Source organism: Pelecanus crispus, chromosome 6 (genome assembly GCF_030463565.1).
Source record: "Pelecanus crispus isolate bPelCri1 chromosome 6, bPelCri1.pri, whole genome shotgun sequence".
Lineage (NCBI taxonomy): Eukaryota > Metazoa > Chordata > Aves > Pelecaniformes > Pelecanidae > Pelecanus > Pelecanus crispus.
The window spans coordinates 9969066-9985770 of NC_134648.1; the positions used below are offsets into that span (position 1 = coordinate 9969066).

A 16705-nucleotide genomic window follows, 5' to 3' on the forward strand; every position below is an offset into this window, starting at 1 on the left:
GCTTGTTTGAAAATATCAGGTTAAACTATGTAGCTCATATGGTAACATTTAGCTTTGTACATTAAGTGGAAGACCAATGCAGTTATCCAGGAAAAGATCATGTTAGCTAGTACTCCTGGACAATCCACATTAGAAGTATGTACCGAGTTTGTCTTACGATGCTGTCTTCTTTAAACAGTCATGGAATTAAAAGCAGAAGTATACTGTATCCTCTAGAAAAATGGAAAAAAAGCTAATTCTAATATGTATGCTCTGATCAATTTCCTGTGATGGTCTTATTAACATCGCTTTTGAAGTGGCTGAGTAATATTTAAGAAGTAACTTGTTGTGTTTGAATAAAATCAGAATGAGGCATGATGTTATGGATATCCTTTTATTTTAAAGGAATGTTTTTTTTCCATTTTCAACTACAAAACAGATTCCATACATTCTGCCATAAATAAAAACGAACAATAAGGCAGGACACTACATGAACAAACTGAGAACAACTGTTTTCCAGAAAATGTGAATTAAAAATGCTTCACAAGTATAAGCCATCCAGTTTTTAAAATAAAACTGTTGAAAACCCATAAGATTTCAAGTGGTAAATGTGAACACCCTTGAAGAACAAAATGCAGTTTTGACATTTTGCACTTTTGGTTTTGCAAACCTAGTTCTGTTCAGAGCACATTCTAAGGTTGTTCTGGCTGTTTTCGAATCAAGAACCATATGGGAGAAGAGGCACCACAGTAACAAAACCATTGTCAAGATTTTTTTTGTTTGCAGCTGTCCCTTTTAAATGCTTGGCTTTCAAGAGACTGACGGATTCAATGCAAGTCTTTGTCTATCACAGTAGAACTCCAAACTTGTTTCACCGGATTCTCTTCTGCTGTCGTGCTCTGTAAATGTCGTGTACAGGGGGAACTACAGATCCTTTCTCCTCATCGTCATCAGAATCTTCATGTGGTCTCTTAACAGCCTTATTGAGCATAGCGTTATTTTCCACAGGTCCATTGCCTTCCACAGCTATTTCAGGTAGGCCTCCAGTAATTATTCGTACAGCTTCATCAACAGCTTTAGAAAGAGAAAAAGGTTAATTTAATTTACAAAACTAAATTCCCAGATTAGAAATAAGCATGCAAACAGGGACACCAAGATAGCTACGTTGTGGAGATTTCTGGAACACGAGACGCTTTCCTACTGTATTCTCCTACAGTTGTTAAGAATGAAGTCTCGACTGTCCGAAACTCCGAGCTACGGCAAACACTAATTATAAAGTAAATGCTGCTGCTTCAGCTTGAGACCTCCCTTTACGGAAGTACTGAGGTCATTTGCAAGTTTAATAAAACAGGAAAGCCTATTGGGGAGACAGTATAGCTAGCTCATGATTCATCAGCAAGTATGCATAGCAAGTCAGTTTCTGCCTATCAACAGAGAAGGCTTCAGAAATACCATGTACCATTTAAACCGATGTTATATTTTCACTCTAAAAGAAATTAAATCCTAGCTTGCTTTCTCTCTGATCGTCTTCTCCTTAAACATAGGGGTTGAAAAGTAGCATATTATCATTTGCCGTAGTTTACATGAAGCCTGGAGTATGGATCTGTCCTGGTTTTACATTTCACAACTCTACCTTCTTTGTAGGAGCTCAGAAAACACCGCTCTTGAATTGTTCTCAAGCACTGCAACAATGTGCATTCAGAGTTATGCATACAACTGAACTCACCATACTGCAAATTTGTAACTTAAAGTTACAGTTACAACGCTGCTAGAAATAATGCCTTGCTTCTTTTAAAGGATATTCTGAAAAATCTTTGTTTCTTTCTTTTAATGGTGACCACGAAAATGTCACTAAAGTAGCAGCTGGTGATTTTCAGCTTTTTGACTTTTGGTTGATCTCTGCACAGTTAAATGTACAAACATCTCTATGTAGATTCCAACCTACAAACATAGCCAATTCAACAGTATACTCTTAAATAATTACACATCTGTAAACGAGGTCTGGATTTTAGACAGCAATCTCCATATGTAAAACAGTCATATGCAGCACTATCAGTGACTCCAGAGCGAACAAATAACTTACTGTCTGGCAGTTTGCATCTTCTAAATATCTCCATGAGCTCATCCACTTGAACAAAGGGACCCTGATTTGTTACCAAAAAAAAAAAAAAAAAAAAAAAAATTTAGAAGATCATTTTCAATAGAGTGGTTCTGTCAAAACAGAATCTCTTCTACAACTTTTTGTTCAGAATTCATTAAAACAAACCTGAAAACAAACAGGAGGCGGCAGGAGCTTCATGAGAACTACAGCTGCTGGTGGAACAGGAAATACACCACCTGGGACGGGATGTAAACCTGGAGCTGTGGGAAGAAAAACTGTATGAAGCCAGTGCAAGACAGCTAGACTTGTTATTATTTGATGCAAATAATTACTACCCTGTCACTTTTGCCTCTACTAATTACATATTGTTTAGTCAGTGATCTGAAGGCTATGAGCAGTGTGTATAACAGCTTATTACCATTCACCAGACCCCAAACTACTTGTACTTATTTCCATGTGACCTTAGTATTAAGTAAAATATATATGTCTTTAGCAATGCAATTAAATAACAGCCTAGAATTTAAGTACATGTTTAGATGACTGCAGATGAGGACAGGCTCTGTGATTAGGTTTGCTAAACACACAGGTTAATAACTTGCCGTCAGGTGAAATACAACCACTTCCGACTGAACATCTGACTTACGTGCTAAGTGTCTTGGCTGAAATGGAATCATTTGTTGAGTGTCCGGTTTTGGATATTCAGGTTTTCTGTCTACTTCATCTTTGAGAACAGGCACGATGGAAGGTGCAACCACAGGGTCTGGAATTATAGCTGCCAGCTTGGCACGGGAGACATCCTGCGAAAGCCAGTTAGAGAGCACTGAACTTGGCAGGATCACGTTGCTTATTTAAACTACAGAACAAAACATCTCTCTAGACCAGTCGCTCATTCTCACTTTGTCATCATTATAATTTCAGATGTCCTCTTAGAGGACCATCTGGGCAAAACTTGCATGTTTTCGTCAAACATTTTAGTCCTACAGTGTCCCAGCTGGGAGTGGAAACACTTGTTTTTGTTACCGAATGGGACCGTATTTGTCATTTTTGAGTGGCTCCTTTTTTTAGGTTAAAAAGATTTAGGTGAACAGGTGCAGACCACTAGGCCTTCACAACTATCATTTCTCCCTCATTTCATTCCCTAGATTGCTTTAGCTGGAAAAGAAGTAAAGCATAAGGCAGTCAGCAGGCATGCAAAGCATCACTTCAAATAGGATTATATTTTGGCATGTTACGAACAACAGAAATCGGCCCACGGGCCGAATCACCTTAGGTACACACCACCTCGCATGCATTTATCAAGATGTGCTCTCTTGTAAGCACACTTGTAACTTCAAGATAACTTTGTCCTGATTGCGTTAAAAGAAAAGTATTCAGTGGCTCAATGTGACTCATTTCCACCTATCGGAATATTTTACAACTGTGCGAAGACCAACGGTTCAGCTGCTTTGCTAACTTTGATGACTTCAGTGTTTTTCAAAAGTTACTTTTCTATGTAAGAAATAAATGGAAGCTGAGGCACTATTTTTGAGACATGAATTGAAGGCTCTCTTCCTGTTCATGCAAATGCAAAACAGCAGTTCCTCCAACAGAGCTACTTTGGCTTCTCTGGCAGCCTATTTTACATCATGCTTAAAAAAAAAAAAAAAAAAAAAAAAAATCAACATTTTGTTCTGTTCCAGTGGTTTTCCAAAGTGTTATGGCCTTCCATGTGACTAAAATAGTAGTTAAAATACACGTGGGTCAGAAACAAGATGGGAGACCACCAGATACAGGTGTCTGGCCTAGAGTTTAAATTCCAAATAGCAGCACCAAAGCACTTTAGCCATAATAAACAACTGAAAACCAGCAGGCAGCCACTGATCTCTATAGATAATTTTCCTCAGCCATTTGCAGCAATCATTGGGACTGCAGTACGTTTGTTTTGACATGGTTCTCAACGAAGCGAGCGGAGTTTTGCCAACCAGAGCGGAAGGGCAGCCAGCAACGTTTCATACCGATGACCTGATTCTACAAACTTCCAAAAGAATTTTGGTTTTTGAAGGAGCTCAGGTTTAAGTCTGAAGTGGAGGCCTGTAGCTGAGCCGTGGTGGCATTAACGCATCGACCTTTCCATGGGAAGATGAGAAGTAAATATAAATACATGAAGTTGCATCTGTTAGTCGTGTTCCTTGCTCCTTTCTGCCCTTGGCCCACAATGCCTGGCACTTTGCTGCCCAACAAGACAAGGAGGAGGCATACCAGGCCTGTTTTACCTGCTTTTCTGTCAAGGGAAAAAAGCGTACTGCAAGTCCTAAACAAGGAGCTGCTTAAGTTTGCTAGGACTGAAGAGAATAACAGTAAAATTAAGTGTTCTTATCCATTTACCTTATAACCAAGGGCCTTCAGTTCGCTAGCAGAGCAGGGGTACAAATCCATGAACTTATACCTGTCTACCAGCAAAGCTGTTTCTTTACCCTCGTATTCTTCCTTGAATGCCGTAAACCTCCGTTTTTCAACTTTCAGTATACTAGCTAGGTCACCGATGTTACTTTCAAAAGCTAAAAACCGAGCCCAGATTTCCCTATAAGAGAACAGATAAACAGACAGTTGCTGAAGGAGAAAGAGCTACTGATCACAACCCAATTAAAAAACACACGAGAGATTCAAAGGAGGTAAGCTGGGAACACTTGACCATTTCTATTATTTACATTAGATGCATCTATAACATGCATTACCTTCCCAGTGCCTTATATATTTCTGTCAAAGCTTTCAGTCTAGTGGATCGTTGGACTTTGTTACGGAAAGGAAAGGATTACTGGTGTAAATGACCAGCACCTGAGGTAAGTTTTTATAGTCAATGTAAGATGCACAAATAGACTTTACTCGCTATGCAGAATTTCACTCTGATCCTGATATGTGAAGGACTTTGCAACATAGATGATGATTTAGTTCATCTGCATAGACTAGCATATTCTAGCAGGCAAGAGCAATACCCTGTAACACAGTAGGCAGCACTTCAGGATTTTACATAGCCCAAAATATATATAGTCACTGCTTACTTCTCTGTGGAAAATCTCATATATAACTTAAGCAACATTTGACCATATTTCTGGACTTGATTCAACTTTCATTTTAGCTTTGGAATTCACCTTTGAAGAAGATTCAGCTTTTAAATTCTCATTTTTTCTCACTTTTAAAATGGACATAAAAATATTTCTCAAGAAAGATCAGAATTAAAGTGCAGAATGTATGTGCACAGCAGTGCAATGTTTGATTTCTTAGTTTTGACACCTATGTCTACCAGAATAAAAATGGTGAACACTAGGACTGCAAAGGGTTTGGTAAGCGTTTTTTCAGAGAAATAAATTTATAAAGTAGTAATGAAAATGTGGCGGTGAGTGGTTAATCCTAGTCTTTTCTGGTTCTTTCCCTATTTTATTTTCAGTTGGCTGGGAGTTGTTCAGCAGTCTCCTCCATAAATTCCTGACTCACCTTCTCTAACGTAATGCTCCTGAAATGTTCTCAGCTCCCTTTCCCCATCTATCTAAAGCATCTATCTGGTGAGCGATACATGTCATTAGCCACGCCGCCTGCTCAAACCATTGAATCCTTACTGCGCAGGAGGATTTTGCACTCTATCCTCAACAATCCTGCGTCAATGAGGTTTTGAAGTCAATAAATTAATGAATTTCACTGCAAGTGAAGGGGCTTTCACAAATCTGTCACAGGTGTTGCTGGTTTAGACAGCATGAAGAGGGGAGGGAACATCTGTACCTAATTTTGTCCTGCTGTTCATTTTTCTAATTTCTTTGGGGTGTTTGTAGTTGAAAGGGGTTATGTATCTTTTTTAGTGTAGTGAAACTGCTTTTGCAGACGTACCCAGATTTCTCAGGTGGAAGGCTCCCTGAAGTTAAAACACGTTCAAACAAAACTCTTGTATTATTGTCCTCTTTAAAAATAGAAAGAAAAAAGAAAAAATCACACTGAGTAAAATATATTAAAGACAATTTAAAATCATGTCCATTCAAAGAAATGTGTACATTGAATTAAATGTAAGGCTGACATTCTGATACCTGGATTTGAATTTCAGTAAGTAGAAAAAAAAATCTGAATGCCTACATAAAACTTCACCAATGTTAAATTCTACTGTGAATTTGTTATTTGAAAGTCTGTTTTTGTTGATAGCAACAAACCAATCTTAATACAGGTTCTTTTATAACAGCACAGCTATTGCTTGGCATCTCTTCAGGATCTCTGCTTTTTTCTGTTTTCTTTAATTATCTCGGCAACTTTAAATTTGGCCTTTCAATTTATTACTTCCCTTTTAAATTAGGGCAATATTAATATACTTGTATATTCCTCAGAAGTCCTCCCAAAATCATTAGACCTGGTTCCCAGTGAGCAGTCAGCCTTTGTATGTTGCCAGCTGGGGTAGTGGAGCAGTTGGTGGTGTTCTTAGAACTGCTACCTTCTGCCCTGTCTCCCTCGCTGTGTATTTTACCATCTCGTACATTTACAGGAGTTAGGTGATCAATTTTGTTGTTTTTCAGTAAAGCCTGCTGGGTTGCTAAGACAGAGCAATGCCCTGGCAAGTTTTAAGATAATTTTTTCTGATGGCAATCTATGGAAAGGCATTGCAAATATTCAAGTAGACCTACAATAATTTCTTGCAAAATTAAATATACTTTGACTCGAAAAAAAAAAAAAAATCTCTGTTTACAGGTCACAGGAGAAAAAAAGCTCTAAATCTGTTCAAACTTTCAGAGCCAGAAGAACAAAAGGGTACTGTAGTCTGACAGGAGGGATTCCTGTGCCTGGTGCCTACAGAACGCGCTGGGAGGTTCAGAAGATCCAGCAGCACAGCTACCTGCAGCCACTGCTTACGCCAGCGGCGCGGAGGCCGGCTCACGAAATTGAGCTAGCAATTCATAATAAACCCCAGATTGTCTTATATCTCTGTGTTGTTATGCTACGAACACTGAGCTAGAGTGTTGAACACTTGAAGAAATCTGTAATCTAATGGGTATCTGGCAGACGGGAGGGGGCAGAGGAAGAGCCTGGGATGGACTGCTCTTCTCCCTCTTCTCTAGCTCCCCGTGAAACACGGACCAGGGCAGCTGCACACAAAGGTCTCTGTCAGCCCTGCTCCCCACAGCAGCTCGTGCTTCCTGTAACACCGCTATTAACTCCCGCATCGGGGAATCCCACACAGAGACCGAGACCGCCCGCCACCGCCTCCGCCTCCCGCCCGGGCCCCCCTGCCTGTGCCCCCCGTGCTGGCACAGCTGCGTGCCTTGCCCGTGCCCTGCTCTTTGCATTGCAAACCAGCTCCCCGGCAGCTTCCAGGCAGGACCGCTATTCACAATATGGATTTTATATCTTGCTCAGCTCATCTATTTGGGGAGAACGAGTTTAAATTAATTGTAGTAGGGACCAACTAACCCATCACTCTTCTCATGCTGATTTCAACCTCCTATAGATCTTTTTCCTCAGGATGTAGATTTCTCAGTGTACTCTCCACTGGTCATAGCAGATGCTGTAAAACTGCTGCAATGTGAGTCGCAATTTGGAAAGTTCACTCTCCTCTATTCAGTAGAATCAAGATCTAATGTCAATGCACTTCTGGAACTTCAGTAAGGACAAAACAGCAGTGGGTTTTTTTTCCAAATTGATTGCCAAGTTTTAGGAAGAGGTTTCATTGCTCTTCAAGAAGAATTAAAACTAAAATGCAAAGAGCTTGGCCTGAACCTAAACTCATAGAGAAGGTACCTTAATGCTTCGTTAGACCTCTCAAAGCTTAAAGCTTACCATTAAGGTGAGAAAGGTAGTCGATATATGCCAGTACATATTCTGGAATGTCGCCATATTTTTTCAGCCCTAGCTCAAAAATCTTAAAGGCCACAGACTTATCCTGCAAACACAGAAAAACAAAGTTATTAGCTTCAGTGAGCTATGCACCCTCCTGACACTTACTTGAATATCAAACTAAGCATAGATGATTACCTTACTACAATAATACTCCATTAAAGCTGCTGTAACATAGACGTGATGGCGGGTCCGGGCATCCTCTCTTGCTTTCTTAAATATCATCCTTCCAGATTTTATGCCTTCTGCTCGCCTTGCAAATTTCATGTATTGGATATAAACCTAAGGTGCATATTAGTATTTATATAGTATCAGTGCTAACAAAGAATACGAGGATATAATAAAAATTTTTTACTATATCTGAAATTTTTTACCCACAAAATACAGCTAATAAGTCATAACAGAAACAAGACTGTGTTGTACCTCTATGTTGTTTTTCTATAAATACTGAGGCAAAGCTTTGTATATACTTTTTTTTTTAAAAATGGAATATACCTAAGACCGATCCCCTGAAACAACAATTGTTAATACACAGATTTTTCAAGGAAGGGATCGTAAGTAGATGAATGTAAGTTACATAAACTGGTGCCTTCAGAGAACTAGAGGCTTATTGTAAAAATGGTAACTTCCCAATAAAGTGAGGACATCCATAAGGCTACAGAACAGTCACAAGGCCCGATGAAGCATTTTACTGTACATTATACAATCCAAGATACAAATCATCTTGTCTGCAAATATTTATAACCGATCAAGGAAATAAAGAATGTGCTATTTAATTCAGTGGCCAATTTGTGATTTGCATTTCTTTGGGATTTAACTTTCTTCCGCTCTGAATTAGATCACAAATAACAGCATTCCTCAAATTGGAGGAACTGGTATGTGGTTTCTCAGAATATGTGTATTTGGGAAACGTTATGATCTATGTTTAATGAATAGAACGTGTCACTAAATTGACACCTTTCCTCTGACACTGACCTGTGGTTTAATTTTAGAACTTAGACCTTGTTTTTTCCTTCTCATGCTTTGTTGTGTCTATTTATAAAATAAGTAACTTTTTGAGGGCAGGTTACTTTCTCACACCATTTGTTCAGTACTAGCACAGCTGGCACTACAGACAATGTTGTTTACTACATAACTTCAGCAGATGTACAGCAATACTCTTTGATACTTCTATGGTGCATTACGAATTTATTTGCAAACTACATGTACACAGTACGGTGGATTTCTGTGTAGGGAGAACAACGGGCAAAGGCAACATGCTTTAAATCAGTTAAGTGAAATTTTAGTTGAGCCAACAAAACGTACACCAATTCTTATGAGCTGCGTCATGAAATCTTCTATCTTCATTGCTTGTTTAAAGAGATTCTCCAAAAGAAACAGAGAAGAAAAGTGCACGTGACTTAGTGTATCTGAGTGGATTAAAGGCTATAATTATCAACCTTGCTGAAATTTTAATCTAATTCTGTCATCTCAGTACTCCACCTGCTCAATCATCCTTGTGACCCAATGAACCCCTGTAAGTACTTCCCCATTCTTTGAGTGCACTCAGGTGACTATCCATGCCAATGTGGAAAAACTCAATACTAAGGATCATCTTACCAGAGTGGGATCAATGTCTTCAATAGCCAGGAGTCGGTTATATATGCTGTGTACTTTCTCATACTTCATTCGACTCTAAGTAAATAAAAAGGAAATACAGACTGTTTAGTAATACTATTACAAATCATCTGTGAGAATGCAAAAATCAATCTGAAGAGAAAACTAAAATTTTTGTTTCCTTTTTTCCCCAGCTGAACACTATGTATGTCAGTCCCTTTACTCAGATGCATTTTCTGCCTTGTGCAGTCATTTCTTTACTTCCCACATTAATTTCTCACTAGCGCTTACATACATGCTTTTCAAGAATCTCTGACATGTTTTTCAAGAATCTCTGAAGTCTTTTTCTAATTTAGCAATACTGCAGCAGAACTGCCATTGTAGGTGTTTGGGATAAGACAACTGTTTCCTTTATCTCTGTCTAAAAGTAACGTGCAAACAGCCAGGAAAACCACCTTCACTCTCCAGCCTATGCATTTCAAATAATCCATTCTGTTCCCCGCCAGCTGCAGCCCTCCGAGTTGTATTGTGCAACCTTAAAGAATTTAAATCACCAGTACACTTAGGATACAAGAGGCTGCACTGAAAGCCAAGGAATGCTTTTTCTTTTAAGGGCAAAGGGGTTTTTTTGCTGTTGTCCTCAGGATCTTCCTGCAAAGACTCTTCCATGTTATGATAAGTGGGCAGAATATATCCGGCAGAGGATTCCATGGTCCTCATCTGATCAGTGGGAATCGTCCCTTATTCCTGACAGTTCATGTGCAAAACCAACCACTGTCGCGGCACAACTCATTACGGAGGCTGGGCAGTACGGTGGTAGCCTGGGTAAAGAGATTTCTCAAGAAAGCTGCAGTATAGGGTGCCTCCCATCTTCCCTCACAGACATGCAAATACAAACATTAAACCCCCAAGAATTAGATAGGAAAGGTGTTCATTATCCCCATTTTAAAAGTGAAGAAGCTGATGCTCTGGTAAATGTAAATCTATCAGACTATCAACTTCATAGTAATTTGAAAAATATAGTCAATATTTAAGCGGAAAGACTGTAGATTTTCAAAAATTTTGTAACTCATGCTATGGGCTTTTCCTCTCCATTTTGTCAGCTCAGTCTCAGAAACACTGAATGAGGTTAAGGCTAGAAGAATCAGTAAATTAATTCTATAGAATTCTGCGTATTCAGTATGTTTCAAATAAATGACATTGATGAGAGATGTCTTTGGGTTTTAACATCAGTACATCACTATTTTTGCTCACCTCTTCATAATCTGCATATGCAAAATAAAGAAGCATATTCTTCTTTAATAAAGTGCTGATCGCTCTTTCATAAATATTAGCAGCCTCATCACTGAAAAGTTTAGCATTGTTCATGTCCTGTTATAAAATAAGTATGATAATATAATTGTTCAGCATCTGTGACAACGAAGGCCAATCTGTGGAATATCTTTTGTGTGTAAAAAGTCCCAGTGAAGTTCCATGCAGTGCTCCAATTAAAGAGATAATCATCTCGCCAGTACTTAAGGAATCACAAAATCAGGCCAAAAACAACCCCCCAGACCTAAACCGGGCCAACACTAAAATAGTTTTTCATAATTCTTATCTCAAATGCAAATACTCAATGATTCCTAGTTTTCACTTTCATTAAAAAATAATCCAGCCACCAAGCCAGGAAACATGAAATTGCTACTCTACTCTTAATTGGTTTAGTGGTGGACATGGTAGTGTTAGGTTAATGGTTGGACTGGATCATCTTAAGGGTCTTTTCCAACCCAAACGATTCCATGATTCTATGATTCTACTTTTATTTCTTAAAATAGCCCCAATTTTAAAATTCTGAACATGCCACAACTTATGGTGCTAAATATTTTCACATCCCCCTCCTTGGTTCTTAAGTATTTGAGGAAAAATTAACAGTACATCATGTCAAAACAATGAAATAAGAAAGAAAACCGATGGCAATCTGCTTACCCCTTTTTCAGCTAGCAGTTTACTAGATTGCTCGAGGTACTGTGCAGCTTCATACCAGATATCTGGGTGATGTCCCAGAACCAAAAGGCATTGCTCATAGGCAAACATAACTGGGGGGAAAATGTAAGGAATACTCCTTGTTTATTACCGCAGAAATGGCACCATCTTGCACAATGGAAGTATGAAATACAAAAACCAGCAAATAAATCAGACAATATTAACACTGATTGGCTTTGAATACAATGATCATGACTGCAGTTCTTTCATATTGCCAGGAACTTTATGAATCATAACCAGCAGCTAACACCTGCCTCCTCCACAGAGGAAGAAGCAGAACTCATTCAAGAACATCAGCCGTAAAATCAGGCTGTGATCCACCATTTGCTGACCTCCAGTGAAAGTTCAGGGTGCAGACGACTACAGCACTGCCCCCCCAAATCCGTGTATTATGTTCAGCTTGTCTTGAGCAAAAACTACAAAGTAGTTTAAAAAAAACACCCACACAATTCAAGAAACTTGGTCAACTTCTGCTCCAGCATGATCCCTGAACACTAAATCACATCATTACTTAAGCTGGATGTCCTTAATGGAGCTAAGAAATACAATTCTACATGTCCTAGCGCAATATCTAATTACCTCTTTTTGTTATGAGAGTTTGATCTTCCGTACGCAGAGGATTGCTCTTTTCCCACTGGATGTACTTCTTCCACATGTCTACCTGCTGAGCCTCTTGTGGGGTATTTTGTGGGGGGACAGAGGGAGCATTGCGGTCCAGACCTTTCATCACTGTCTCATATTCCTGAAACAGAAGCAATGTTTTGAACAGCAGATTTAAGCGTATTAAACATTTATTTTAGGTTATGCTTTATGAAACGGAAACAAATATTTTAGCATTATCAACCTTATTAGTCTAACACACGCTTTTATTTGAAAATAAGAACCAAGTGTAATGCTAGTTTGTAGAATTAAATAAAACAAAGAAAAGTCAACACAAGGTTGTACCTTTGCTACACGTCGTGCATTCATATAATCTCTACTCCTGTCTTCAATCATCTTCTTAGCTAAGTGAACATTGATGCCCTGGAGAAGGGTGAAAAAAAGGAATTGGGAATGTGCAATTTCACTTTGGAAATACTCGATCTCATTTCATACAGAAAAGAGCTTGAAAGGGGATGCAAAAGTGAGCAAGAAGGACAAAGTTATTTTAAAATACTGATCTCGACAGGTACTGCATTTCTCCTAATAAGCATATGTGCAAGAACTTATGTATCAGAGAATAGACTCACTACTAAAAATCAACTGACCTGAAGCACCTCAGTGTATTTTTAATCACTTACAGCTTTCAAAAATACAATGAACTTTACATAAACCTGCTGGGGGAGAAAGTGGAAAGAATGTATTTGTGATTTACATTTGCCCTTTTAAATCCTGGTCAGTGCCCAGTCAGAGTCACAGTTCCTTGCCTTGCTGCTGCCTGCTGTTCACCAGGTGAAGACTGAGACAGCGTATGAGCAATTCAGACTTCTTGGACAAGTAGTAACAGAGACTGACCTCAAAGCTCTGCCTTCTCTGCTCCTGAAATAACTGACAGCTTTTAAAAGAGGTTATATTCAACACACCCCCTGCCATACACTTACCTTTGTCAGCTGACAGAGACCTGAGACCTGTCACTGCAGAGTGACATCCCTCCAGGACCACACGCACGTGCAGAGGGCCCTGCCGTGCTGCTGAGAAGAGCAGCAGGGGATTTGGGGCAGCCGGGCCCCCAGGCACAACCCGTATCTCAACATCAGCAACACAGGCTGGGTCACGGGGCCCCAGGCATGAACAAAATCTCAAAAGAACCGCTCCTATGGCAGGATAAGCAACCGCCCTTTTGTTCATGCCTGCGTCAGGGTGGATTTTGCTGGCGTGGCTTGCCAGGACTTTGAGGAAGGTGAGCACAGCTTTCAGTCCTATTCCAAATAGGCACCCGAGCTGGGTACCAACTCATTACGGAAGCAAGGCAGTGACTGTCTGGACTCTCGCAGAGTGCTGGCTAGGATAGCTATCTGGGCCAGTTAGCATGCAAACCCAGCGATGCCCCATTTAACGCAGGACTGGGCTGAGGTGCACCAATGCTCTCCCAGGATGCGCTCCCAGCCTCGTGAGGTGCAGCCGTGCAGCTTTGTGAGCCAAAGATTGGCACTTCTCTGTCTCACTAGGGGTGTTACCACTTTTGACCATTTGTTTAATTAAAGATACTGATGACTGACAGGCTGTTACTTCTAGCTGGTGGCTACCAACTGAGCTAGAGGGAAGCTTAAGAGTATTTTAATTGCAGCAATAGCCAGTAACCTTTCATACCGAGACCTGCCCGCAATCTCTGTGTTGCCGGGCTACTGACGTGGGGAGTCACTTCCCCCTGAAAGAGCCCTTCTGGTGAGGAGCATTTCCTCCCCTGTGCCAGGACACCGCTACGCAGCAGCCCTTTCCCTCGAGGCCAGCCTAGGCAGAACAGGACATGCAGAAACCTGTGTCTGAGCAGAGTGCCGGCCCTCAGCTTCCAGCAGCTCGGAACAGCCCAAGGTCCTGTTTTGTGTTACAGGTGTCAGCCAGAGCTACCTCACCTAGAAGATACAGGACGCATGTAGGAGAGGTTTCAGCTGTCATTTTGACGCTCTCCCTACATACTAATGGAAGTAGTAGGAACTAGCAGTGACAGCCTTCATTTGCTATGTGGGAGGGGAAGAGGAGGTTTACAGGGAAGTTGTACTGGGGGTTTTCCTACGCAGGAGAAGGCATGTCGCTGGGCATCTTCCCTGGCGGTCAGCAGGCTATCTGTGGTATCCCTGAATACCAGCGGGGTGATAAGCTGTTACAGTACACGCTCATGGCTGTGGATGCCAGGAGGTACTCTCACTGGTCCTGTTAGCGTCAGGTCGCCAATCCTACAACTTGCATAATTAGCGATAAGGAAAGAGAAGTTGTCCCTTCTTTCCTGCTCAGTGCACAGCTGACCTGCAGCATGCCAGCACCTGCAACCCCGGGCGCAATATGCAGGACAAGGGAGAGTGCTGTGTGAGCGTCCCTGCTTGATGGTGCTGAGCACGAGGGCATCTACCCTCAGTTCTGCATTCTCACCTCTGCTGACAGGGGCAGGTTAACAAGCCATTACCAAATGTGTTTACAAATACATTATAAAGGTGCAGCCACAAATTAGCGTGCAAGGTTAAGGAGTTGAGATTACGCTTGCTGAAGACAGTGTGGTAGCAGACTCACCTGAATTGATGCTGTAATGGCTTCAGGTGAAGGATGGTGAGGAACATTTTATATGTACTTGAGACCACAGAGCTCAATTCCGTGAACAAGTCCAAACCATCATAGCTGAATGCCATTTTACCCTGTTCAACTATAACTGAAAGGAGGGGAGTGCCTCCTTGGGGAAGCAAGCCCTCATTGCCAGCTGATCTGCTCTAGCTTCCATTATACATATTCTCCGTCATTGATACCAGTGATTTCTAATTCATCAGCAATTCTACTGGGCCAACTGGGAAATGTCTTAAAAAAAAAAAAAATTATCACTCGGGTACCCGTACAGTTTTGACACAGGTCTTGGTACACACTCCACATGCAAAACGAGTTTATGCTGCCGGTCATCTCTTCTACGTGTAATTATTTAGTGGATACAGTTTGGACACTATACTTAATTATATGATTTTTTTTTTAATGTCACAAACAAATTTCATGTTCTTGATTACCTCTTCGTATTTGTTATAATCTCTCCAGAGCTGTTCTATGTTTATCATTGGATTCACGCAACCACGCTGGTAAACCCTACGGACAGCTGTTATCCTCTGGTTTTCTGCATAAGATCCTACTGCTTCTCTAAATAGTGGGGAGAGAGATTAACGTCAGCTATTATAGATCATAACTGGCATGAACATCAACATTACATTAACTGAGCTTAAAAAAATTCTTTTAAGGTACTTACACGCCCTTCAAAAAATTGATGTAATCCACCCAGATCTATGTGAGAAAAAATATTACATATAATGAAACCAATGTTTAGTTGTACTTCTTATAAAGTAAGAAATAAAATGTTTTTTGATAAAAAACATACCTGGTATGACATGATTTCCATGCCAATCTTATCCAGAGCAAAATCATATGCCTGAGCCATTTTTTCTCTGAGGAAAAAGACAAACCACAAAGACCATAGAGCAAGTCTTTAGTATTTAAAAAAATTCTTTATTTAAGAGTATTCTTTTGTGCAGCAAATTCTAAACATTGAGGTATGAAAAGTATCATTCAGCAGCTGAGAGTAAAAATTGGCATTCAGATAGCTTTAAATTCTGCATTTAGGGGTTTGTTGGTGTGGTTTCTTAAGAAAATTATTTAAATCTATTGGTGGCAAGCTAGCACACTAACACTTCCTGAGACATCACCCCTCCCCCTTAAATAAGTGGAAATCCATGGATAAGGTGTGCACTGGAAGTTGAGAAGATATAAAACAACTGCTCTCCACATCGTCTTAGCTGACAGATGTGCCCGTGGTTTCTTTTCTTCCCCCCAGAATTCCCCAAACCTTGTTGTAATTCTCCAGGAACACCAAAAGGCTGGGGCAATTAGGAGTAGCTCCCCTGTGCGGAAACTGGCCAAAATCTTTCACATGATTTCTTATCCCCCCAAATTCAAAGTACTTTTCCCCAAATTTAAAATGTTCACAGAATATTTCCTTGGTCAAGTTTTAATGAAAACAGCTTTTTCTCTCTCCCACTTACCTCCCAGTTTCCTTTACTCAAATATCTTTCAGTACCTTACTACCCCTTTTTGTCCATATTAGTAGGAAAAATAGAGGAAAGTTAAATCAAATAGAAAGACGGGGGCGGGGGGGGGATGCTGGTACTTTTAAAATTTAAATTGTTTCAAAACAGTCTTGTAAAAAGAAATTTTAAAACTCTGCTATTTTTTCTTTAAATGCATTAGTTATCTTGCCAGTTATAATACAAAGAAATTATGGTGGGCTGGGGAAAGAAACAGTTCATAGATGCCGAAACTTTCTCCAATTACTGAACTATTTACTATTGCTAGTCAAATACAGTACCTCAGCTGGAATCAATGCCAAATTTTGTGGAGACTCTAAACGGGGCACTAAGGGGGAGGACAGCAAAAGGTCCCAACTGAAGAAGTGTGTTTCGGACTGGTTCAAGCACCAATCGCATCTGCAGGGAAGCGGCA

At 40.2% G+C, this 16705-nt stretch overlaps 1 protein-coding gene across 1 annotated transcript in view; it reads right to left on the bottom strand.

The window, feature by feature from the left end:
* Positions 1-400: 400 nt before the first annotated feature.
* The window catches only part of CSTF3 (cleavage stimulation factor subunit 3), a 52304-nt gene continuing 35999 nt past the window's right edge, over positions 401-16705 (bottom strand). The window contains exons 6-21 of the mRNA XM_075713126.1: positions 15588-15654; positions 15459-15493; positions 15226-15352; positions 12488-12565; positions 12122-12284; positions 11486-11595; positions 10775-10891; positions 9524-9598; positions 8063-8206; positions 7868-7970; positions 5939-6008; positions 4445-4640; positions 2724-2877; positions 2246-2340; positions 2063-2123; positions 401-1053 (exon numbers count right to left, since the gene is read on the bottom strand). Of these exons, the coding sequence (XP_075569241.1) occupies positions 851-1053; positions 2063-2123; positions 2246-2340; positions 2724-2877; positions 4445-4640; positions 5939-6008; positions 7868-7970; positions 8063-8206; positions 9524-9598; positions 10775-10891; positions 11486-11595; positions 12122-12284; positions 12488-12565; positions 15226-15352; positions 15459-15493; positions 15588-15654 (1798 nt within the window). The 3' untranslated portion in view covers positions 401-850. The remainder of the gene's footprint in view (positions 1054-2062; positions 2124-2245; positions 2341-2723; positions 2878-4444; positions 4641-5938; positions 6009-7867; positions 7971-8062; positions 8207-9523; positions 9599-10774; positions 10892-11485; positions 11596-12121; positions 12285-12487; positions 12566-15225; positions 15353-15458; positions 15494-15587; positions 15655-16705) is intronic.